The 25635-nt window shown below is 46.4% G+C and overlaps 1 protein-coding gene across 1 annotated transcript in view; it reads right to left on the reverse strand.

Moving 5' to 3' along the window:
- The window catches only part of LOC138299235 (E3 ubiquitin-protein ligase TRIM39-like), a 232084-nt gene that overhangs the window by 170197 nt on the left and 36252 nt on the right, over nt 1–25635 (reverse strand). The window contains exon 4 of the mRNA XM_069237363.1: nt 2721–2951. Within this exon, the coding sequence (XP_069093464.1) occupies nt 2721–2951 (231 nt within the window). The remainder of the gene's footprint in view (nt 1–2720; nt 2952–25635) is intronic.

Here is a 25635-nt window from a genome sequence, read left to right on the forward strand (position 1 = left end):
GGGCCAATCCTTCTGAAGCCACCGGAGCGGCCACCGGCGCCGAGAGTGCCGCCGAGCCCACGTTCCCAAACGGGAGAAAGGGCATAAAGGGTGCCGGCCGAAGAGGCGCAGGATCACCCAAAGAAAAGGCCAAAGGCCCAGCCGGAGCACCCCCTGGAGCCATCTGTTGGAAGATGGCATACATCGCATTCAAGAATGCGAAACTATCGGCTCCAGGGGTGGGAAAAGCCGGATACTGGGGTGCCTGTCTCGGAGGCGACCCCGACGCCGGCCTCGGCGTCTGCGCCGGAGAAAACACTTGAGGCTCCAATACCTCAATCACCGACGCCTGTCCAGGTGAAGTTGGAGACGCCGGAGAGGGCAACGGCGTCGAAGGATGCGGCGTAACCGTGGGACTGACCTCCCATGTCCTTCGGCGCCGATCCGGAGACCTGGAGCGAGTCTCCTTTGAATGACGCCGAGATTCTCTACGGCGCCGGGAGTCTCGATGACGCCGATGTCTTGGGGAAGAAGACTTCTTGTGATGTTTCCCCTTTGACTTGGCCATAAACAGCTTCGCCTCACGTTCCTTGAGGGCCTTTGGATTCATGTGCTGACATGAATCACAAGTCGAGACGTCGTGGTCGGAGCTCAAACACCAAAGGCAATCGGAATGAGGATCCGTCACCGACATCTTGCCTCCACACTCACGACAAGTCTTAAATCCAGACTTCCTCTGCGACATTATTTCCACAGCGAAAGACTACGCAGCAAGATATACACTGTAACCGCAAGAGTAACAGTTGCTCCCTCGAAGATGACCGTTTCGAATGCACGGAAAAAAGGGAACTGACGTCCGCACGTCGTCGAGGACCTCTTATTGCCTGTATGACGTCAGACGGCGTCGCGTGGGCTAGAGTGACGTCCTCGTCGACGTGCAGAGACTAGTAAGAAGATTTCCGTCGAATGCTGGCGCCATGGGAGTATTCATGAGGTGAGGAATCCACAGGTAGTTGTATCCATCAGAAACCCTCTCTCAGAGGAAGTCCTTTGTTCTGCCATCCTGGGCCAGGCCTGGCTGGACCCCAGGAGGGCAGCAGCCTGTCTGAGGGGTTGGCAGCAGCAGCAGCTGCAGTGAAACCCCAGGAAAGGCAGTTTGGCAGTACCAGGGTTTGTGCTACAGACCACTGGGATCATGGGATTGTGTGTGCCATCTATGCCAGGATGGTATAGAGGGGGCAATTCCATGATCATAGACATGTTACATGGCCATATTCGGAGTTACCATTGTGAAGCTACATATAGGTAGTGACCTATATGTAGTGCACGCGTGTAATGGTGTCCCCGCACTCACAAAGTCCGGGGAATTGGCCCTGAACAATGTGGGGGCACCTTGGCTAGTGCCAGGGTGCCCTCACACTAAGTAACTTTGCACCCAACCTTTAGCAGGTAAAGGTTAGACATATAGGTGACTTATAAGTTACTTAAGTGCAGTGTAAAATGGCTGTGAAATAACATGGACGTTATTTCACTCAGGCTGCAGTGGCAGGCCTGTGTAAGAATTGTCAGAGCTCCCTATGGGTGGCAAAAGAAATGCTGCAGCCCATAGGGATCTCCTGGAACCCCAATACCCTGGGTACCTCAGTACCATATACTAGGGAATTATAAGGGTGTTCCAGTAAGCCAATGTAAATTGGTAAAATTGGTCACTAGCCTGTTAGTGACAATTGGAAAGAAATGAGAGAGCATAACCACTGAGGTTCTGATTAGCAGAGCCTCAGTGAGACAGTTAGTCACTACACAGGTAACACATTCAGGCACACTTATGAGCACTGGGGCCCTGGATGACAGGGTCCCAGTGACAAATAAAACTAAAACAACATATACACAGTGAAAAATGGGGGTAACATGCCAGGCAAGATGGTACTTTCCTACAGTATACAAAAACACACACTATTTCACACTGATATGCCCCCTGGACAGAGAGAGACAGAGTAGGACAGTGCTGCATAATTGATCTATTTTATCATACATGACCCATGCTGGATCCTAAATACAAAGTTAGTGCTTTTTGACACTGAGGGGAGCATTTACTAAGATTTTTTGAATCACAAAAGTGATGCAAATCAATGTAAAATCCCCCACCCCAATTTGCTTTCCACTGCAAAACTTGTTGCGTACTTGACATTCACTTAAAAGTAACACAAAGTAGCACAGAGTTCTGCTTTGCATTCCTTAGTGCCAAGGGAACATTCCATGAGAAACCACCCATGTGTTTTAACGCAAAACTATCTACTAAAAACAAGGTTTTGCATAAAAAAAAATAACACCCATTTCAAATAGGTGCCAACAAGGAGAAATGCTTTTATTTCACCTTTCTTTTCCAACTTTGCATGTGTGCTGCACCTTACAAGCAGGGGACGTTTTAAAGTTAGTCCATGCATATCATTGTGCACTGGATGGGTATCCTTCCAGTACAAAACCTATGCTAGACTCATGCAGAAACCACTGCACCATGGCACAAAAGTGTGTGCTTGGTGCTCTGCAGCAAATTTCTGTGCTGGTGCTAGGGAAAGGGGAGAAGTGAGCCATATCTCTGTAAATGGGGTACTCTCCTGCTCTCTGCTTCTCACATAAAGCAGCGCAGCACTTTTGGCTGCTGTGCTGCATGAGAACTGAGTAAATCTGGGCCTAATAAAGGTATAGTGATCTTCTTGTTATATAGATTTAGAACTGTTTACCTTCAGTAACTCCACATCTTGCTGCTTACACTTGGATTCGATCTCTGTGATCTGGCTCCTGAGGTCAGATTCCTGTTCTTCTAATTTGGTGACTGTCTCCTTGATGCTCTGCAAATTGTTGTTCTCTTCCTCTTCTAGATTTTTTAAGTAACAAGAGTTTTCCTTCTCCAAAAACTGCTTGAGCTTCTCAAACTCATTAGCGATTCGCTCTCTCTGTCTTTTGAACTTCGCCTGCAACATAAAAATTGCTTATGCACATTGCTAGCACCTCAGACATATGAAATATGTTTAGCAATTTACTCAGGCTAATCCACTATCACATAGGTTTTCTGATCATTCGCTGGCTGAGTGAAGGCCAACACATAGGTCATAACAAAGAAAGGGGTGTCCAGTAGGACCGCATAAGATAGAGCTGGTAGTTCTACCTCTTGCCTGGATATTTCCTATTCTACTATTTGATGCCTTAGTGGAAGAGAGAGAGTTTTTGTTTTGTCTAGGAAGATAATGGAATGGCTGTATTGTAAGATATAGATATATATATATATATATATATATATATATATATATATATATATATATATATATATATGGAAAATGTCACTTACCCAGTGTACATCTGTTCGTGGCATGAGACGCTGCAGATTCACATGCTGTGCATATTCCGCCATCTAGTGTTGGGCTCGGAGTGTTACAAGTTGTTTTTCTTCGAAGAAGTCTTTGAGTCACGAGATCAAGGGTCTACTCCCATTTCGGCTCCACTGCGTATGGGCGTCGACTCCATCTTAGATTGTTTTCCCCGCAGAGGGTGAGGTAGGAGTTGTGTATATAGTGATAGTGCCCATGCAATGGAGTAAGCATGTATGTACATAATGTGTCTAAAAGTGATATATATATATTTACAAATTTACAAGTTTATTTTCATTAACTTATAACAGCTACAGGCTCCCGGGGAGGTGGGAGGGCGCATGTGAATCTGCAGCGTCTCATGCCACAAACAGATGTACACTGGGTAAGTGACATTATCCGTTCGATGGCATGTGTAGCTGTAGATACACATGCTGTGCATAGACTAGTAAGCAGTTATCTCCCTAAAAAGCGGTGCTTTAGCCTGTAGGAGTCGAAGTTGTTTGAAATAATGTTCGTAATACTGCCTGTCCTACTGTGGCTTAACACATCCACACAGTAATGTTTAGTGAATGTATGAGGCGTAGACCATGTGGCCGCCTTACAGATTTCTGTCATTGGTATATTTCCTAGAAAGGCCATGGTGGCGCCTTTCTTTCTAGTGGAGTGTACCTTTGGTGTAATAGGCAGTTCTCTCTTTGCTTTAACATAACAGGTTTGAATACACTTAACTATCCACCTGGCAAAGCCTTGTTTGGATATTAGATTCCCTGTATGAGGTTTTTGAAAAGCCACAAACAATTGTTTTGTTTTGCGAAACTGTTTGGTTCTATCAATGTAATACATTAGTGCTCTTTTTATGTCTAATGCATGTAATGCTCTTTCAGCTACAGAGTCTGGTTGTGGAAAAAAAATACTGGGAGTTCCACTGTTTGATTTAAGTGGAACGGTGATATAACTTTTGGCAAAAATATGTGGTTTGTGCGTAGAACCACTTTATGTTTGTGTATTTGTATAAAGGGTTCTTGTATGGTAAAGGCTTGTATTTCACTTACTCTCCTAAGAAATGTAATAGCTATTACAAAGGCTACTTTCCATGTTAAGTATTGTATTTCACAAGAGTGCATGAGTTCAAATGGTGGACCCATGAGTCGTGTTAATACAATATTGAGCTTCCACGAAGGAACTGGTGGTGTTCTTGGGGGAATGATCCTTTTTAGCCCCTCCATAAATGCTTTTATGACAGGGATTCTAAATAACGAGGTTGAAGGTGTAGTTTGCAGATAGGCAGAAATTGCTGTGAGATGTATTTTAATGGACCAAAAAGCTAACTTAGACTTTTGCAAGTGTAGTAAGTAGCTTACAATGTTTGTCATGGACGCTTGTAATGGTTGTATTTGATTATTATAACAGTAATAAACAAATCGTTTCCATTTATTTGCGTAGCAATGTCTTGTAGTAGGTTTTCTAGCCTGTTTGATGACCATCATACATTCTTGTGTAAGGTCTAGATGTCCGAATTCTAAGACTTCAGGAGCCAGATTGCTAGATTGAGCGATGCTGGATTCGGGTGTCTGATCTGTTCTTTCTGTTTAAAGAACAGATCTGGTCTGTTTGATATGAGGCATTACTGACAGGTCTAGTAGTGTTGTGTACCAAGGTTGTTGTGCCCAAATTGGTGCTATTAGTATTAGTTTGTTTTGACTCAATTTGTTTACGAGATACAGAAGGAGTGGGAGAGGGGGAAAAGCGTAAGCAAATACCCCTGACCAACTCATCCATAACGCATTGCCCTTGGAGTGAGGCCGTGGGTACCTGGATGCGAAGTTTTGGCATTTTGCGTTTTCTTTTGTTGCGAATAGGTCTATTTGCGGTGTTCCCCAGGTTTGGAAGTAGGTTTGTAGTATCTGGGGATGAATTTCCCATTCGTGGATCTGTTGGTGATCCTGACTGAGATTGTCGGCTAACTGGTTTTAAATTCCTGGTATGTATTGCGCTATTAGGCGGATGTGATTGTGAATCGCCAAATGCCAAATTTTGTGTGCTAAGAGACACAACTGTGGAGTGTGTCCCTCCCTGCTTGTTTAGGTAAAACATTGTTGTCATGTTGTCTATTTTGACAAGAATGTGTTTGTGGGTTATTAGTGGTTGAAATGCTTTCAACGCTAGAAACACTGCTAGTAGTTCTAACTGATTTATATGAAGTTGTTTCTGCTTAGTGTCCCATTGTCCCTGGATGCTGTGTTGGTTGAGGTGTGCTCCCCACCCTACCAAGGAAGCATCTGTTGTGATCACGAATTGAGGCACTGGGTCTTGGAAAGGCCGCCCTTGGTTTAAATGTATAGGATTTCACCATTGAAGCGAGGTGTGTTTGGCGGTCTATTAACACTAGATCCTGAAGTTGACCCTGTGCTTGTGTCCACTATGTCGCTAGGCACTGTTGTAATGGCCGCATGTGTAATCTTGGGTTTGGGACAATGGCTATGCATGAAGACATCATGCCTAGAAGTTTCATCACTAATTTTACTTGATATTGTTGGTTTGGGTGCATGCTTTGTATTACGTTTTGGAATGCTTGTACCCTTTGTGGACTTGGAGTGGCAATCCCTTTTTTAGTGTTGATTGTTGCTCCTAAGTATTGTTGTATTTGACACGGTTGTAAGTGTGATTTTAGGTAGTTTATTGAGAACCCTAGTTTGTGAAGGGTTTGTATGATGTATTTTGTGTGTTGAAGACACTGTTTTTGAGTGTAGGTTTTTATTAACCAATCGTCTAGATACTGGAATACATGTATGTGCTGTCTTCTGACAGGTGCTGCTACTACTGCAAGGCATTTTGTAAATACCCTTGGTACTGTTGTTATCCCGAATGGTAACACTTTGAATTGGTAATGTACTCCTTGGATTACAAACCTTAAGTATTTCCTGTGTGAAGGATGTATGGGTATATGGAAGTATGCATCCTTGAGATCCAATGTTGACATGTAGTCTTGTTGTTTGAACAAGGGGATTATGTCTTGAAGGGTCACCATGTGAAAGTGATCTGATTTGATGTAAAGATTTAGTGTTCTGAGATCTAAGATGGGTCTCAGAGTTTTGTCCTTTTTGGGTATTAGAAAATACAGGGAATAAACACCTGTTCCTTTCTGATGGTTGGGTACCAGTTCTATTGCGTCTTTTTGTAACAACGCTTGGACTTCTAGTTGTAATAGATCCAAGTGCTGTTTGGACATGTTGTGTGTTTTTGGAGGCACATTTAGTGGTAGTTGTAGGAATTCTATGCAATAACCATGTTGGATAATGGCTAGGACCCACGAGTCTTTTATTTCCTCCCAATTTTGGTAATAATCTGTGAGCCTCCCCCCCACTGGTGTTATGTGTTGGAGATTTGTGACACTGAAGTCACTGTTTAGTTTGAGGTGTTTTTGGGCTTTGGAACTTTCATCTAGTCTTAGGGAACTGTCCACCTCTGTATTGTCCTTGAAAGCCTCCTCTTTGATACTGGCCCTGGTATGTAAGTCTGGTTTGTGAGGTTGAGGGTTCTGTGCTTTGGGCCCGAAACCCCTTTCTAAATTGTGTCTTCCTAAATGTGCCTCTGCTCTGTGGGGAGTAAAGCACGCCCATGGCTTTGGCCGTTTCAGTGTCCTTCTTCAGCTTCTCTATAGCTGTGTCCACTTCCGGCCCAAACAACTGCTGTCCATTAAAAGGCATATTAAGCACAGCCTGTTGGATCTCTGGCTTAAACCCGGAGGTGCGTAGCCATGCGTGTCTCCGAATAGTGACCGCTGTATTCACAGTTCTTGCGGCTGTGTCTGCTGCGTCTATTGCCGATCGGATCTGCTTGTTCGAGATACTTTGGCCCTCTTCCACCACTTGTTGTGCATGCTTTTGGAACTCCTTGGGCAGATGTTCTATAAAGTGCTGCATTTCATCCCAATGAGCTCTGCCAATTCCGAAGCTTTATTTTCAGGATATGACAATGCGCCACTGATTGGCCGCTTGTGCTGCAACGCTTTTCCCCGCGGCATCAAACTTTCGACTTTTTGTCGCGTGGTGGTGCATCTCCAGAGGTGTGTGAATTAGCCCTTTTACGTGCTGCGTCTACAACTACTGAGGCAGGTGTCAGTTGTTGCGTGATGTACACAGGGTCTGTAGGGGGAGGCTTGTACTTTTTCTCCACCCTAGGTGAGATGGCTCTGCCTTTGACGGGCTCTTGAAATACTTGTTTCGCATGTTTCGCGTGTTTCAACATCCCTGGTAACATTGGAAGACTTTGGTAATGACTGTGTGTCGACGATAAAGTATTAAATAAAAAGTCATCCTCAATGGGTTCAGATTGCAGTGCCACATTGTGAAAAGCCGCTAGTCTGGACACCACTTGCGTGTAGGCAGTACTGTCTTCAGGTGGTGATGGTCTTGCTGGGTAGCAGTCTGGACTATTATCTGATACTGGCGCATCATATAGATCCCATGCATCTGGGTCATCCTGGCTCATCCCTGTGTGTGTTGGAGATTGCATCATGGGGGGGTTGCAATTGGTGACAGTTGCGGTGAGTGGTGTGGTGATGGTTGTGGCGAAGAGCGAGGTGGAGTTACTGCTTTCGCCACGTTTGCTTGTGGTTGTTTTTCTTTGTCTTGGAAAGCAAGTTTCCTTTTCATCCTTATAGGAGGGCGAGTCCTTATTTTCCCTGTTTCTTTTTTAATATGGAGCCTTCTTTGTGTATAATCTGGCTCCCCCACTTCTAGCACTTGTCCATATTTATGGCCTTGTAGTTGTGCTGAAAGGCCTTGTTCTTCGGAGTAGGAGCTTGTTTTCGGCTCCGAAGCTGGGTGTTCGGTACCAAAACTTTTTCTACAGTCTTTTTCGGCTCCGAAGGCACTGTTTTCCGGTGTGCCGGTCTCTCGGTGCCGACTTAGCTCGGAGCCGGTATCTCGGTGTCTAGTATTCTCTGTGCCGGGATCTCGACCGGAGTCGGATGACTTCGACACGTGTGTGCCCTTTTTCGGTGCCGATGGATGGTCACCGATTTTACGGGTTAAGCCATGGCCTGCCGGCGGTGGCGTCCCCCGAGCCTTCATGATTTTGGCGTGAGTTTTGTCCGGGGCTGGTTTACTCACGGTTTGCGGCGTCTGCTCTGTTTCGGGCTCGTCCGAGTCAGCAATGGAGAAAGTCTCCTCTTCTTCGATGTCGTGGTGTCCTGATGGCGCCAATGCCATTTGAAGCCTTTGTGCTCTACGGTCGCGTAGCGTTTTCTTCTACCGAAATGCCCGACAGGCCTCGCAGGTATCCTCTTTGTGTTCGGGGGACAAACACAAATTACAGACCAGATGTTGATCTGTGTAATGATACTGGGGCAGAAGCAGAATGGGGTCCAATCGATTAGCCTTGAAGACGCACGCGGTCGGGCCGACCAGGCCCCGCCGGGGAATAGAAGCCCCGAAGGGCTACCGGAGCTCTTCTTTGATTCGGTGTCGACCTGCGTTAACTAACCCGATACCGAACGCAAACAATACCGTCAAATTTTCCAAGATTTAACTAACTTTTCTAACCAAAACACGGAGCGAAGAGGGACACGTCCGAACCCGATGGCGGAAAGAAAACAATCTAAGATGGAGTTGACGCCCATGCGCAATGGAGCCGAAATGGGAGGAGTCCCTCGATCTCGTGACTCAAAAAGACTTCTTCGAAGAAAAACAACTTGTAACACTCCGAGCCCAACACTAGATGGCGGGATATACACAGCATGTGTATCTGCAGCTACACATGCCATCGAACATTATATATATATATATATACAGTATATTAAAAAAATGTAAGCTGATATTATGTAACACCACAGATCATTTGTCATGAACTTCATTGCGGCAAGAGAGAGTTCAAATATGACTGGACAGGGATCTTAAAGCAACTTTGGCACAAACAATAAGTTCATCCCTCATTTGCACCATGCGAGTTAAGCCCTTGTCCTCAAGGGTAGTATTTTCCCAAAGAGAAGTCTGGAGAAGTAAAGCAATTATAAGAGGTTTGCCAGCAAGTCTAAAAGGGTGCTAATGACATATTCCAATGCATACCGAGTTTACCACATTACCTAGTAGCACTACTTCTCCATTGCACCTAATCATGCATGCACCTCTGTAAAAAGTCTGTCTGACAAGAACTACTAGGAGATGGTTTCCTCACAGTAATCAATTTAACAGCACTTGGAAAGGGCCTAAGCACATGACATGCATCTCCTTATTTCACTTATCCTTCAAAGGAAAAGACAAATGCAAACTTCTAAAGCTAAGATGGACTGAATAGGGACAGGGGACATTGAGTGGCAACAGCTCAATTATTTTCAGTTTTTAAAAAAAAAAACACATAAGGTAAGAAAGGAGACTTACAATATACCTAAAACCTACTGTGAAATGAATTTACACAGAAGGTCCATTTCAAGCAAACCAACAAGACTGGTAGTTTTGATAAGATGTATTTGAATATGGCTCCCCTTTGCTACGAATAACACAAAAAGTATGGGGTATCACATGGGTACAAAATGAAATTAAATTGTACTGGACAATCTGCATCTCCCAGAATTCGGGGCCTACCTTCGTGTGCTGAATGTGGTTGTCAGAAGGGGCTAAGGGGCATTTCTCCTTACTGACTAGGTGGTCTCGCACACTATGTAGTGTCATACTTCACCATATGACCACCTACCCCATCCAAGTAGGACAGTACCACCTGGACGGACTCAACCTCGTCGTTCAAAGAACTTGGAGGGAGTGCGGAGATAAACTTTATCTGGATAAGATTGGGATCCAGTTGTACTATAGAGAGTCTAAAATCACCTAGTCAATCAACTGTGTAATAGTACACCTTAATTTTTGGTGATTGTTGGTGAGATTAAAAACAGAACGGGACGCTTCTAGAGAATAAGGACTCGAAGAGTCACCAATAAATCACTGGCCAACATGTTTTTGCCCACTAACTAAAGCCAAAGGAGGTCTGGGGCATTCATCAGGGCCTGGGATCCCTAGGTTCGTGCACTTAAGAGTCTTGTATTGAACAGGGGGGCCTACCTCAATAGGAGGCGGCTAAATATATATAATGAGAAGGGCCTATCTGTGGAATGCTTAACAGGGAGGCCTGAGGGTTAACGAGAATAATAAAATAAATATAACATGCAAATTGCATTCATGTGAGACTAAACACAGCAAACCACTGCACACGAAAAAGTGAAAAAAGCAAACAAAGCATGCTACAACAGGCGAATAACCATGCAATACATTGAAACTAGTCAAACTAGGTGATTTAAAAAGAGTGGGATATCGGCCCTCAAGTGCTATGAGAGAGGAAAATACGGTCTCTTGCCCATGTAATTATAGGGCAAGTGGCCCCTGGTCAAGGGGAGTGGCCCCTGTTAGTCACACTATATATATGGGGAAAAGTCGACATGAACAGAAGTAAAACACAAACAGTGACATAAGATGAGCACTATTAACATGAGAGGGGGGTAGGGGGACCGCAATGGGAAAACCGAGATACAAGTTCAAACAAGGGCCTGAAGGATACCAAAAGTATTGGCCCAGACAGAAGGGCGAGTTTCAGTGAGGACCCCCTCTTTTGGAGGCATAATAGCAGGTGACAGTAAACCATTTACCATATCTACTCGGTGAAAACAGAGCACTAAGAAAATCATGACAGAAAGTGAAATGAAAGAAATAAACAAAGTAAATCTATTCAATCAATGAAATCAGGTGTTATCGGAAAGGTCCAGGGTTGCCGCCCAGGGTCCTGCGGATGAGGTTGCAGCAACTTACTACTGTAAAGGGTGATGCTCACTGGCGCACCTAATCCACCTCCCCCCACCACCCGTAGTTGGTACCCAGCCAGGGAGCATCAGAAGATAAATAACCTGGAGCCGAGCGCCCAGGCAGATGTGCAGGAGAGCATCAGGAGCGAGGTAGCACCAGTGCGCCCGGACCAGGGAGGCATGGGACATGTGGTTCGTTGTCTCAAGGGGGGTGGGACGTAGCAGCACCGCAAGTGTCTCGGCCAAAGGAGCATGGGACAGGTAGTCCCAAGCTTCCCTACGCTTGCGGTGGATACTGCGCTGTAGGGAAGGGAAGGGATCAGGGCTGTGGGGAGGGAGAAAGAGAAAGGGGAAGAGGCTGGGCTATAAGGAGGAAGGGGAAGGGTAGAAGGGGTAAAAAGGTAGGAATGCAAGGGGGGGGGGGAAGTGTTAAGGAAGCAAACAGGCTAGGGGCTGGAGGGAGAGAAAAACAGAGGGAAGGTGAAAAAGAAGACAAAGAAAAGAAAGAAGGGACAATGAGGGGTGAAAAGGGGTAGAAGAGAAAATTCAGTAAAGAGGTTTAATGGTGCAAAGGAGGGGAACTGAAAAAGAAATGGGAAGCACTGGAAGGGGTCCTGAGAGGAGTGGAGATACTGAGAAGGTAGAGTGCAGTAAAACCTTCTCATTTATTTTAATGAACACCATGGTATTTCATCATTAAGTTCTTTGGTATCTGTACGTAATCTCCAGACCCATCTTTGTTCGTAGTATAAGAGCTGTTGGTCCATGTTGTTTGCCGTTGGATTAAGCTAGTCTAGTACTACCCAACCCATATCATCCGGGGAGTGGTTGCTCCTAATTAAGTGGCTGGTAAGTTTTGTGGCATCACGTTTGCAGCGGATAGTACTTCTGTGTTCACATATGCAGGTTCAGACTCTCCTCGTCATCCCTATTTATTTTAATAAACAAGGACACTAGGTCATGTAAATTTTTGCTGTTGCAATTCGTGAGGGATTTTAATTCCCAGTGAGTTTTCAAACCTACATCTAGAGTAGTTATTTTGCGTGTGAACTGAGACAATGCATTTCCCACATGGGTAGTGGCCTGACAGGGGGCGTTTGCCACAAGGTCACTTGTTTGGTAGCAGATGTCCTCATGTGAGGTCGTGTATGTACCACCATATCTCGTATACTTGTTGCTCTCTTGTAGGCACGTAAAGGTTGATCAAAAGGGGAGTCCTCCTGAAGACAGGATCTTCCAATCTTCCCTTATTATTTTATGGCTCTTCTTTGACAGAGGGTTGAAAGTGGTCATGCAGATAACTTGCTCCTTCTATTGCTTAACTCCTAATGGTTCTAAGAGCAGATCTCGGTTATTGCGTGCCCTTTTCTCTGCTCTCCTGACCCTTTGCTCTTCATTCCCTGCTAAAAAGGGAATTTGCTGCAAAGTTGGCACATACAAACCGGAAACTGTATAGAGGGCCAAATTCCAATTCAGCTTACTGCATTTGACCAAACTCTTGCTTCAGCTCTCCCTACCTCTAACAAGAGTGCAAAAAATGTGAATTGACATTAAATCAACCAAGCATGCCTGACGCATGACAATGTAAAAGCTCTGTAACATAGCAGAAAATCCTAAACACCTTGTCTAGCTTTTAGGTATGCATAAAGCATAAAGTCACAAGTGATGGAGACATAGTTGGTAACTGGATAATAGCTTTATTGTGATAAAGTATTCTTCAGGGTGGTGAATCTTTGCTCTAATTTAGGAAAATGTTATGTTGAGGAGGTCCTAATGAATACAGGGAAGTTCTAGATCTTGTGTGCATAGATGAAAAGACCTGCTGCCTTGATTTTTTCTTTGTTATGCATCTTAGTCTGCAGTCTGATGGTGGCACAGCTGCATGTGTGTTGACAGACAGCAACAATTGATAGCTTATCTGGAAGATAAGCAGAGGTGCTGGTCATGATGGCTTTGTAAACTGTGGAACTAGTTTTGAATCTGGTGAGGGCCAGCAAGGAGGTGGCCCAATGGAGTTCCATCAGAATTTGGGGGCGGGGGAAAATGATCATATTTCTTCAATCCCTGGATGAGAAATACTGTGGAGTTTAGTTTACACTTAAGTGGTGTCAGTCTTGCAGGCCATGGAACAGGGTGTTTCCATCATCCAAATAAAAGAGTAAGAGGGCTTGAACAGATGTTTTAAAGTAACTTTCGCAAAGAAACAAGTTTACTTTCTATAGAAAGGAGACCTGAACTTATCAGTTGTAGATGGTGTCCAGGGTAAATCAAAGTGAATTTGAATTCTGTGAAAGTTGGGGTTCGAACCTGTCAAGGTTCATGACTTTCTCTTTATCGACAATTCTCTTCCACAAACAGCTCCATATCCATCTTTAAAAATATCTGAAAACTAAAATTATTCACCATGAAGTAAAACAGCACCCTAATAACATCACATATAATGCCAAACCCAACACATACTGTTCATCTTATTGAAAACAAGAATGTCTTTTGTGATGATGTTCAAGAAGTTTTGTAAGAAACTGACTTGTTTGCACAAGTGATCTTTGTCCTTGACGAATCATGCAATCTTTCTGGTTGGGTTGGTGGGTGACTAGGTGGGTGGATGGATGGGTGGGTGTAGGGATGCATTGGTGTGGAATGTGTGGGGTGGGTCCGTGTGTGTCGGTCCGTAAAAGAGTATGTATGTATTAGAAATGGGGTCTTTGGTTGGCAGTCGGGTTACCCCCTGTCCAAGCAAGGACCCTCACTCTAGTCAGGGTAAGTCACACACAATCCATATTATCCTGTGCCCCCCCCCCCCCTGGTAGCTTGGCACTGAGCAGTCAGGCTTAACTTAGAAGGCAATGTGTAAAGTATTTGTGCAATAAGTCATACAATAACACGATATATCACCACAAAAATACACCACACTGTTTAGAAAAATATATAATATTTATCTGGATATTTGCAGGTCAAAACGATAAAAGATGCAATATGATAATGTAAAGATATCACTGGAAAGTGATATAGGGGGGTCATTACGACCTCAGCGGTCTTTTTGCAAGACCGCCGTGCGGAAGACCGACTGTGCAGACGGTTTGCCGCTCGGCGTATTATGACTGTTGGCCGCTCTCCGTCGTTATTCCAACGGAGAGCCGCCAACAGCCATACTTGCGGGCGGCGGGGAAGTGGAGGTTGCTCCACCGCCACGCCAACAGAACACCGCCCAGCGAATCACGTCCCGTGATTCTCCGTGGCGGTGTTCTGTTGGCGGTGTGGGGTCGGCAGAGCTGCCCCCATGGCTCCCTTCCCCTCCCGGAGGATCGACAGACCAGGTAAGTTGATCGTCCGTTAGGGGAAGGGGGGTGTTGTGTGTGTGCATGTGTGTATGTAGAGGGGGTGTGTGAGTGCGTGTATGCTTGCGGGGGTGTTGTGTGTATGGGAATGAGTGCGTGTATGGCTGTGGGTATGTCTGTATGGATGTGTGCGTGTGTGTGTGTGTGTGTGTGTGTGTGTGTGTGTTGGTGGTGGTGCCTGCATGCATGTCGGGTGTGTGTGTATTGTTATGTTGGGGGTCAGGGTGGGGAGGGGGGCCCTGCCACCTTTGGGGGGTGGCAGGGGTGGTGGGGGGTGTAGGGGAGGGAGTCAGGTGGGGGTCAGGTATTGAGACCCCTATCAGTGCCAGGGAAGGAATTCCCTGGCGCTGATGGTGCTTACCGCCATGGATTTCATGGCGGTTCAAACCGCTGGAAATCCACGGCGGTAAGCCGGGTCCAAATACCGCCGGCGGTGTACGGACGGCTGCAGACCCAGTTCTCCAGCCCGGCGGGCGGGACGGAGAACCGGCGGATGACCATGGCGGTAACCGCCATGGTCATAATACACCAAGGTAAGACCGCCAGCCTGTTGGCGGTCTTACTGCCGGTTCTCCGCCATCCGCCAGGGTTGTAATGACCGCCATAGTGTCTTAAGTCTTTAAAAAGCAAACAGTCTCTTTCAAGCACAAAGTACCTGGTTTAGAGTGAAAAATCTCCGCAAAGGGTCGCAGAGGAGATGCGTGGAAAATGGTGTGTGCGTCGGTTTTGCCCCTTCACACACGGACGTTCGTCTTTATTTTTCACGCAGGGAAGACGTTGCGTCGATTTTCTGCGCGCAGACAGGTCTCCTCTGTGGGTCGCGGTGTTTTCAGACGCCCCTGGGTCTGTGCGTGGAATCCTGGGCTTGTAGTCTGGCTGCGCGTCGTTCCGGTGGGCTGTGCGTGGAATTTTCTCCCTCACGGCAGGCGCTGCGTCGATTTCCTCTCTGTCCAGGTGGGGCGTGCGTCAAAGATCCGGTCGCACCGCAGGCGCCAGTCGATCTTTTCCTCGCGAAGTCAAGCAGCGTCTTTCCGATCCGGCGTGGGGTCTACAAAGGACAGCTGCCTTGCTGTTGCCATGCTGTTGCTCTCTTACTTTGCTGCAGAATGCTCTCCAAGGGCTTGGATAGAGCTTGCCTCCTGTTCCCTGAAGTCTCAGGACCAAAAAGACTTTTCTCTTGCAACTGGACTCCTTGTGCGGCGAAAAATTAGACGCACAGCTTGCTCCGCGGTGAGAAATTCACTGCACGCCGATCCAGAAAGACCCCGCTCGACGCGACGCCTGCGGTGCAACCGGAACTTCAATGCACGGGCTCGCATGGACAATGCCGCCCGACTTCCAGAGAGGAAATAGACGTGACGCCTGCTGTGAGAAAGAAAATTCCACGCACAGACCCCCAGAACGACGCGCAGCCGGATAACAAGCCGAGGAACCAACGCACAGACCCTGGGACATCTGGTAATCCCGCGATCCACAGGAGACGGTCCGCGTGCTGGAAACCAACGCACACACCATTTTTCTGCCCTTAGAACGACGCACGTCTCCCCACGTGGAAAATAACGACGCAAGTCCGTGTGTAAAGGGGCGAAACCGACGCACACACCATTTTCCCACGCATCTTCTCCTCTGCAGCCCTCTGCGGAGATTTTCCACTCCAAACCAGGTACTTTGTGCTTGAAAGAGACTATGGCCCTCATTCTGACCCTGGCGGTCTTTGACCGCCAGGGCGGAGGACCGCGGGAGCACCGCCGACAGGCCGTCGGTGCTCCAATGGGGATTCCGACCGCGGCGGTAAAGCCGCGGTCGGACCGGCACCACTGGCGGGGGTCCCGCCAGTGTACCGCCGCCCCATTGAATCCTCCGCGGCGGCGCAGCTTGCTGCACCGCCGCGGGGATTCCGACCCCCCCTACCGCCATCCAGATCCCGGCGGTCGGACCGCCGGGATCCGGATGGCGGTAGGGGGGGGGGGGGGGGGGGGGGGGGGGGGGGGGGGGGGTCGCGGGGCCCCTGCAGTGCCCATGCCACTGGCATGGGCATTGCAGGGGCCCCCGTAAGAGGGCCCCTACATGTATTTCACTGTCTGCTGCGCAGACAGTGAAATACGCGACGGGTGCAACTGCACCCGTCGCACAGCTTCCACTCCGCCGGCTCGATTCCGAGCCGGCTTCATCGTGGAAGCCTCTTTCCCGCTGGGCTGGCGGGCGGTCTGAAGGCGACCGCCCGCCAGCCCAGCGGGAAAGTCAGAATTACCGCCGCGTCTTTCGACCGCGGAACGGTAATCTGACGGCGGGACTTTGGCGGGCGGCCTCCGCCGCCCGCCAAGGTCAGAATGAGGGCCTTTGTTTGCTTTTTAAAGACTTAAGACACTTTATATCACTTTTCAGTGATATCTCTACAAATTCCTATTGTATCTTTTATCGTTTTTGACCTATAAATATCCAGATAAATATTATATATATTCTCCTAAACACTGTGTGGTGTATTTTTGTGGTGCTATATTGTGTTATTGTATGATTTATTGCACAAATACTTTACACATTGCCTTCTAAGTTAAGCCTGACTGCTCGTGCCAAGCTACCAGAGGGTGGGCACAGGATAATTTGGATTGTGTGTGACTTACCCTGACTAGAGTGAGGGTTCTTGCTTGGACAGAGGGTAACCTGACTGCCAACCAAAAACCCCATTTCTAACAACGTCCCACTTACACCTCAGGGAGGCCAACGATCATGCCTTTCAAGGTCTTGTTGAATCTCTCCACAAGACCATTAGATTGGGGGTGATAGGATGTGGTGAAATTGTAGGTTACACCACACGCATCCCACAGACTTCATGTATGCAGACATGAAGTTAGTGCCTCTGTCAGACACCATCTCCTTTGGGAATCCCACACGGGTAAATATCCCCATCACAATTCTGGTCACCACTGGTGCAGTTACGGTCCTCAGAGGGATTGCCTCCGGGCAACGTGTGACATGGTCCACCAAAACCAGGATGAACCTGTTGCCTAGGGTAGTTTGGGGGTCCAATGGACCAAAAATGTCAATGCCCACCCTTTCAAAGGGGGTGCCAACAACAGGGTGTGGAATCAGAGGGGCCTTAACCCTTTTTCCTATTTTACCACTGGCCTGGCAGGTCAGGATCTACAGAACGTATCTGAGTTTGTCCTCATTCTAGGCCAATAAAAGAGGGTGACAAGCCTGGCAAAGGTCTTGTCTTGCCCCAAATGTCCTGGCAAGGGAATGTCGTGAGCCAGTCCCAGTAGGAAGGTTCAGTAACACTGGGGGACCACCAGCGCACGTGCTGCCCCAATGGCCGGAGCCTTAGGCTCACTGTAGAGGAGATAATTCTCCCAATATATGTGGTGATCGCCAGAGGCTTCCCCTGCTGCCTCATGCCCTCTAGAGTGGGACATTATTTCTGCGCCTTGCAGAATTCCTCCCTGGTGGGCCCACCCTCAACTTGCCAGGCAGCAAGCTCAGGTAGGTCACCTAGGGCGGCAAGGTCTTCCCCAGTTGGCTCGGGGGCCTCCTCCTCAGGAACCCCGTCAACCACTGCAGGAACTTCTGGGACCGGTTTCCCGCGCCCCTTGCCCCTCCTCTTGGCAGTTGTCTGGGCCATTGTTCCAGGCTCCAGACGCCCTTGACTTCCCTCTCGGTCAGCCATTGACCGTGTGGTCATGCAGACCCACTCAGGCAATCTTAACATTTCTAAGTGAGCCCTTAGCTCTACCTCCTTCCAGGTAGTGTGCTCAAGGTCGTTGCCTAACAGACAATCTACAGGCATGTCAGGACACTCAGCTACTTTTAGAGTACCAGAGACCCCCCCACCCCCCACTCAAGGGGAACCAGAGCTACCGGTAGGTGGCTCTCACGATTGTCGGCGACTATGACTTGGTGGAATGTATTTGGGATGACCTGCTCTGCTGACACAAGCTGACCCTTGACCGTAGTCATGCTGGCTCCTGTGTCATGCAGAGCCTCCACCCTTTGCCCATTGATGGTGACCCATTGTCTATACTTGGAAGTATTGGCAGGCATGTGGGTTTTTGGCACCATCTCTGCATCCCCTAGAGACACTAGGGTTACCTCAGTCTGCTCCCCAAAACTGACTGGGACCATCTCCTCCCCGAGCGCTACGCTAGCCAACCCAGGTGTCTGCCCCCCTTTGGGGGGGCTGAGCCCTCTTGGGACACTTGGAGTTGCCCTCAGAGTGCCCATACTTATTGCACTCAGCACAGTGGTGTACAAACCTCCCTGTCTTATGGTCAGTAAAACCCTTCTTTTGAGAATCAGACCGGGACTGGTTACCACTACTCCCTTGGGAACTATTTTTGGGGCCTTTTGAGAACTCCTTGTTTTTAAGTTTTTCTCCCCTCTTTCTTCTGATGGGAACCCTGACCACCTTTGTGGGTGTCCCCCCCAGATACCTTTTTGGACACTCTGGTACTATTCCAGAGGTCTGCCTCCTCAGCAAGCTTCCTGGGATCAGTCAATTTGCTGTCTACTAGGTGCTGGCGCAACTCTGTAAAATAAATACAGAGCATATGCTCTCTCAGAATCAAACTATACAATCCTGTGTAATCATCTACTTTGCAGCCCCGCACCCATCCATTCAGTGCATTACTGGAAAAGTCAAATAAATCTACCCATGTTTGTGTGGATAGTTTGGTGCTGTCCCTAAACCTGACGGTGTTTCTCAGGGGTCAGCCCAAACTTGGCAAGTAAAATGGCTTTCTGAAGTGGGTATGTGTTTTGATCTGGTCTGTCCAATGTGAGAAGTGTGTCCCCTCCCCAATGGTGGCACATAACTCCACATAGCTGTACCCCATTGCCCTTCAGGAACCTCATGAGCCCTTGTGCAACTTCATAAGCAGCTAACCAATCAATCATTTGATTTATAAAGCGCTCTACGTACCCGTGAGGGTTTCAAGGCGCTGTGGGGTGGGGGGAATACTGTTACCGATTGAAGAGCCAGGTCTTGAGGAGTCTTCTGAAGGTGAGTAGGTCTTGGGTCTGACGTAGGTTGGTGGGGAGGGTGTTCCAAGCCTTGGCGGCGAGGTATGAGAAGGATCTTCCGCCGGAGGTCTTTCTTCAGATGCGGGGAACGACGGCGAGAGGTTGGTGGAGCGGAGTTGGCGGGTGGGGGTGTAGAAGCTGAGTCTGAGGCAGACTCTCATTGTTCTGCCGGAGAGGAATGAGATGATCCAGTCGAGGGCATTTCCTTGGATTCCGATTTCTTGGAGGTGTGATTTCAGGGTGCGGTGGCAGACTGTGTCGAAGGCTGCAGATAGGTCTAGTAGTATGAGGGCTGAAGTTCCGCCGTTGTCCATTTGGCGTCTGATGTCATCTGTGGCGGCGAGAAGGGCGGTCTCAGTGCTGTGGTTTCGTCTGAAGCCAGACTGGGAGGGGTCCAGTATGTCGTTGTCTTCGAGGTGGCTGGTTAGTTGTGTGTTGATTTTTTTCAATCACCTTCGCTGGGAAAGGGAGTAGGGAGATGGGTTTTTGAGGTCGTTGGGGTCTGCTTTGGGCTTCTTGAGAAGGGCACGGATTTCGGCGTGTTTCCATCTCTCTGGGAATGTTGCTGTCTCGATGGAGATGTTGATGACCTTCTGTAGTTGGGGGGCGATGGTGGAGCCGGCTTTGTTGTATATTTTGTTGTATACCATTTATCCATGTCATCTCCCACCACAAAACTGGGCACCACATTTTTGGGTATACGACCCTTCTTTTCTCCAGCAGGTCCTGTCTGTATGCTGCCACCATTACTGCTGTATTCAGACTGTTTTGCCTTGAGATCCAGCTCCTTGAGACTCAGTTCATGAGCCAACAAAAGTTTTTCAGCCAAGGATCTCTCTGCCCTTCATGCCTCCTGTTGAGCTTCAATTTTCAGTCTTGCCATTTGCAATTGGAACTCCCTCTCCTCTCTCCTTTCCTCTGCGGTCAGGCCTTGATCAGAGACACTGCTCCCTGGTCTGGAAGGGGGCACAATTGCAGTGGTAACATCATCCACTGATGGCAAAAAATCCACTGTGGGGCCATCTTCTGGCTCCTCCTCCTCAACATCCTCCTCTAAATGGGCTTCAGCCCAGGCCCTCCGCGCCACTTGAAAGTCCTCCTTTCTGGAGGCCCCTTGGGTGGGTACACTCATCTCCCTACAGAACCCTTTTAGCTGTTTGACAGTATATGTCTACAACAGGGCGAGGTCAAAATCTCCTGCTTGAGACCCAGCCAGAGACTTGTTGAGTGAGGATTTAGGTTTTAGAAAATTGCCAGGAAAACCGAATTTGCAAAAGAGATCAAAATCAAGTTGACCTTCAACTGTGGGTAGGTAGTGAAATACTTATCTACTGTATGTCACTGCACAAATACAAGTCCTATCCTCACCACTGATCACCAATGTTAGAAATGGATTCTTTGGTTGGCAGTCGGGTTACCCCCTGTCCAAGCAAGGACCCCCACTCTAGTCAGGGTAAATCACACACAATCCAAATTATCCTGTGCCCACCCTCTGGTAGCTTGGCACTGAGCAGTCAGGCTTAGCTTAGAAGGCAATGTGTAAAGTATTTGTGCAATAAATCATACAATAACACAATATAGCACCACAAGAATACACCAGTGTTTAGAAAAATGTATAATATTTATCTGGATATTTGCAGGTCAAAACGATAAAAGATGCAATATGAAAATGTAAAGATATCACTGGAAAGTGATATAAAGTGTCTTAATTCTATAGAAAGCAAACAGTCTCTTTCAAGCACAAAGTACCAGGTTTGGAGTGAAATATCTCCGCAAAGGGCCACAGAGGAGGAGATGCGTGGAAAATGGTATGTGCGTCGGTTTCGCCCCTTCACACCCAGACTTACGTTGTTATTTTTCACGCGGAGAAGACGTTGCGTCAATTTTCTGCACGCAGACAGGTCTCCTCTGTGGGTCACGGGGTTTTCAGACGCCCCTGGGTCTGTGCATGGAATCATGGGCTTGTAGTCCGGCTGTGCGTCGTTCCGGTGGGCTGTGCGTGGAATTTTCTCCCTCGCAGCAGGCGCTGTGTTGATTTCCTCTCTGGAAGTCGGGCAGTGTTGTCCAGACGGGCCGTGCGTCAAAGTTCTGGTCGCACCGCAGGTGCCGGGTCGATCTTTTCCTCGCGAAGTCTAGCGGCGTCTTTCCGGTCCAGCATGCGGTGAATATTTCACCACTGAGCAAGCTGTGCGTCAAATTTTTTGCTGCACAAGGAGTCCAGTTGCAAGAGAGAAGTCTTTTTGGTCCTGAGACTTCAGGGAACAGGAGGCAAGCTGTATTCAAGCCCTTGGAGAGCACTTCTGCAGCAAAGTAAGAGCAGCAAGACAGCAGGGCAACAGCAAGGCAACAGTCCTTTGTAGAAAGCAGTCAGGTGAGTCCTTTAGGCAGCCAGGCAGTTCTTCTTGTAAGGGTGCAGGTTCTGGTTCAGGTTTCTTCTCCAGCAAGTGTGAGGTGGTAGGGCAAAGGACCTGTTTTATACCCAAATGTGCCTTTGAAGTGGGGGAGACTTCAAAGAGTGGCTTAGAAGTGCACCAGGTTCCCTTTCAGTTCAATCCTGTCTGCCAGGGTCCCAGTAGGGGGTGTGGCAGTCCTTTGTGTGAGAGCAGGCCCTCCACCCTCCCAGCCCAGGAAGACCCATTCAAAATGCAGATGTATGCAAGTGAGACTGAGTACCCTGTGTTTGGGGTGTGTCTGAGTGAATGCACAAGGAGCTGTCAACTAAACCCAGCCAGACGTGGATTGTAAAGCATAGAAAGATTTAAGTGCAGAGAAATGCTCACTTTCTAAAAGTGGCATTTCTAAAATAGTAATATTAAATCCAACTTCACCAGTCAGCAGGATTTTGTATTACCATTCTGGCCATACTAACTATGATCTTCCTACTCCTTTCAGATCAGCAGCTACCACTTCAACAATGTATGAGGGCAGCCCCAATGTTAGCCTATGAAGGGAGCAGGCCTCACAATAGTGCAAAAACGAATTTAGGAGTTTTACACTACCAGGACATGTAAACTACACAGGTACATGTCCTGTCTTTTACCCACACAGCATCCTGCTCTAGGGGTTACCTAGGGCACACATTAGGGGTGACTCATATGTAGAAAAAAGGGGAGTTTTAGGCTTGGCAAGTACTTTTAAATGCCAAGTCGAAGTGACAGTGAAACTGTACACACAGGCCTTGCAATGGCAGGCCTGAGACAAGGTAAAGGGACTACTAAAGTGGGTGGCACAACCAATGCTGCAGGCCCACTAGTAGCATTTAATTTACAGGCCCTGGGCACATGTAGTGCCCTCTACTATGAACTTACAAGTAAATCAAATCGTCCAATTTGGTGTGATCCAAGGTTACCATGTTCAAAGGGAGAGAGCATATGCACTTTAGCACTGGTTAGCAGTGGTAAAGTGTGCAGAGTCTAAAAGCCAGCAAAAACAGTGTCCAAAAAGTGGAGAGAGGCAAGCAAAAAGTTAGGGATGACCACCCTAAGGCTGTCAGGTCTAACAGTATGTATGTGATTCAAAAGCAGCAAATCCTCAAGATGCCCCTTCCCTCCCACATTAGCATAAATAGGCATGTTACACTAGTCTTGCATCAGAATATATGGTGTATGTCACCACAGTGTTCCTAGAATATTTATTTGAAAACAAAAGTACTATGATAAATGGGGTTAAATGTGCAGACATAATTGCCTACAAATATTAAGAGTGTTACAAGTGTTAGGCAAAAATAATACACCTTTCCAGAAAATCAGTATCGCACCCAAGAAACCAATGTTATATTACGACCTAATATATCCACCAAAGGACTTGGCTGGACAACACTTGGCATAACAGACTGCAAATGATAGTCCTCTATCACCAGCTCACAATTTTTTTTTTTTTTTAAACTGTTATTGACCTGACTATTGGTCTAACTTGGGGACCGGCTTCTTGTTCTTACAGTGACGCATAACCACATTCTGACACCCGATATGCTGCTACCTTTCATGACTTTACTAGTAAAAGGAAGAGAAGGAGAGAGTACTACAATTACCTCAACCTTCCTTTCTATTCAGAGACTGGCTTTTGTTTTCTAAGTCATGCACATCTGTGTTTTGCCCCCGGACATGCCACTTACTTGCAAGACTTTGAAGCAATCTTTCCCACTCCTTATGGCCTCCGTAAAACTACTAGCCTGTTTCTTTCTACCCAGAGAAGGGCTTAGGGTGTCGGTTACTTAACCAACTCATTTAGGAGAGGTATAACCAAATGTGCATTTGTCTTTCTTGCAGATTTTTATGCTTTCTCTTTAGAAAATCCAACCATTATTTTTGGTTAGTGCCATAGTCAAATGTTATCCAAATAATTTGTCTTTTCTTTACGCATGAAGCCCAAACATGCTTATCGAATTGGAGTAATAGTTGAGAATGCCAAATTCTAAATTTGACTATTTCATATAAATTGATTGTAAGCAATTCTTCTGTGAAAACTAAATGTATTCTGTTTCCATCATTCATCTGTTACTGTTATTATTCTGCATGGTGGTTCTTTAATATTTGATGATTAATATTCTGACTAGGTTAACATGCTTTCGAAGATTTGGTCAGCCTGTAATGTTTCTGTACTTATATCACTTGGTCTTGTGTTTGATTTACATGATCTTAGCATTGTTAATCCAAAGGGCAATAAATGCCTGAACTTTATTAAGCTGGTGTGGTGATTCATGGCCACAAAGTCCCTGGGGTGAGCAAATTATTGACTCCAATATTGAAACTGATGTTTACTGATTTTATCTTATTGATATTGACTGTTAGATAGGAATGAGATACCATCCTGAGTGCAAAGATTCGGGTCTACCTTTAATGGTAATTGATTGTTACCATAAATGTGTCACCTTATAAATAAAGTATCAAAAGAAATATAAGGCTGGACACGCTCACACTCATAACTCTTCAATATTTATATTAGTCGTACGAGGTACAACACACTTCACTATGCTCAAATCCAAATCATAGGAGTAAAGAGCAAAATATTTTTATAACCTTTCCTTGGACCATCACATTACAGTAGGTGCATCCATTTTTTTTTTTAACCTATAATGATATTTAGTTATGTGTGCCTTTACTGTAAAATGGAAACAATCAAACCAGGCCTACAGAATTACATAATTACTGAGTACTACTAATGCTCATGAGGTACATTTCCCTTTCCGAATACTGGCTATGTATCTGTGTACAAAAAGTAGTGCAAACTGTTGATTTGATAGAGATACAGAATTTGCACTCTCCACATTCCACTGCAAGAGTCACTTTAATTTGATGTTCATGAAACAAAACAGGCCAAAACACTTGCCCTTTAAAACATAAAGCAAACAATCATTAGCCAAGTTATTTAATTATTCCATTTATTTATCCTCTTAAAAATGATTGTTTCTTTACTCCAATGAGAAAAAATATGGTTGCCATATTCTTTCGATTCATTATTTCATCACAAATTTGACCAGATTTTCAAGTGTTAAAGAAACTGGTACACAGACGTTCAAGTATGATTTACTAATTGTGTCATTCATGTTTTCAAGGTGCATCACTTGACAAGATAATTGTTTTCACCTTTAATTTATCTTTTTAAATTTTTATTTTAATGTTGTGCATATCTCCGTGACCTTCTCCAAATGTAATACACAATTTCAACAAAGAAAAAGCCCCAGGCCTCTGGGTTACTAAAGGGTGAAACACATACCGGCGGTTGAACACATACTGGCGGTTGTGGCTTTTGATTTCTGGAATTAAATTATGACCAAAGATACGATACAAAATCAGTGACAGCAAACAATAATGTTCCCATTGAAATAAGCCACTGACTGAATCTTAGGTTCAGTTTGTTAACAAGAGAAGCAAACTAAAGTGATTAGCACGTTATAATGTTGGTGTCTGTGTAGTGTAGCCATTGTTAATAGAGCTTCATGCACGTTAGTTTTACATACTAGGCCGCTGGGCACTTTGCCCTAGATATATTTTATTCAGCGTCGCACTGTTATTTTACAATAACCAGTTTTTACGGCCTTGTTTTCATTTCTTCTATCACACTGTTCAGCTTAGTTCAGCACTGTGTTCTCAAATAATGCATTCTTGATCACTCTGTGCTTCAGTCAAGGCTAAAGTCTGGCACA

Source organism: Pleurodeles waltl, chromosome 6 (assembly GCF_031143425.1).
Source record: "Pleurodeles waltl isolate 20211129_DDA chromosome 6, aPleWal1.hap1.20221129, whole genome shotgun sequence".
Classification (NCBI taxonomy): domain Eukaryota; kingdom Metazoa; phylum Chordata; class Amphibia; order Caudata; family Salamandridae; genus Pleurodeles; species Pleurodeles waltl.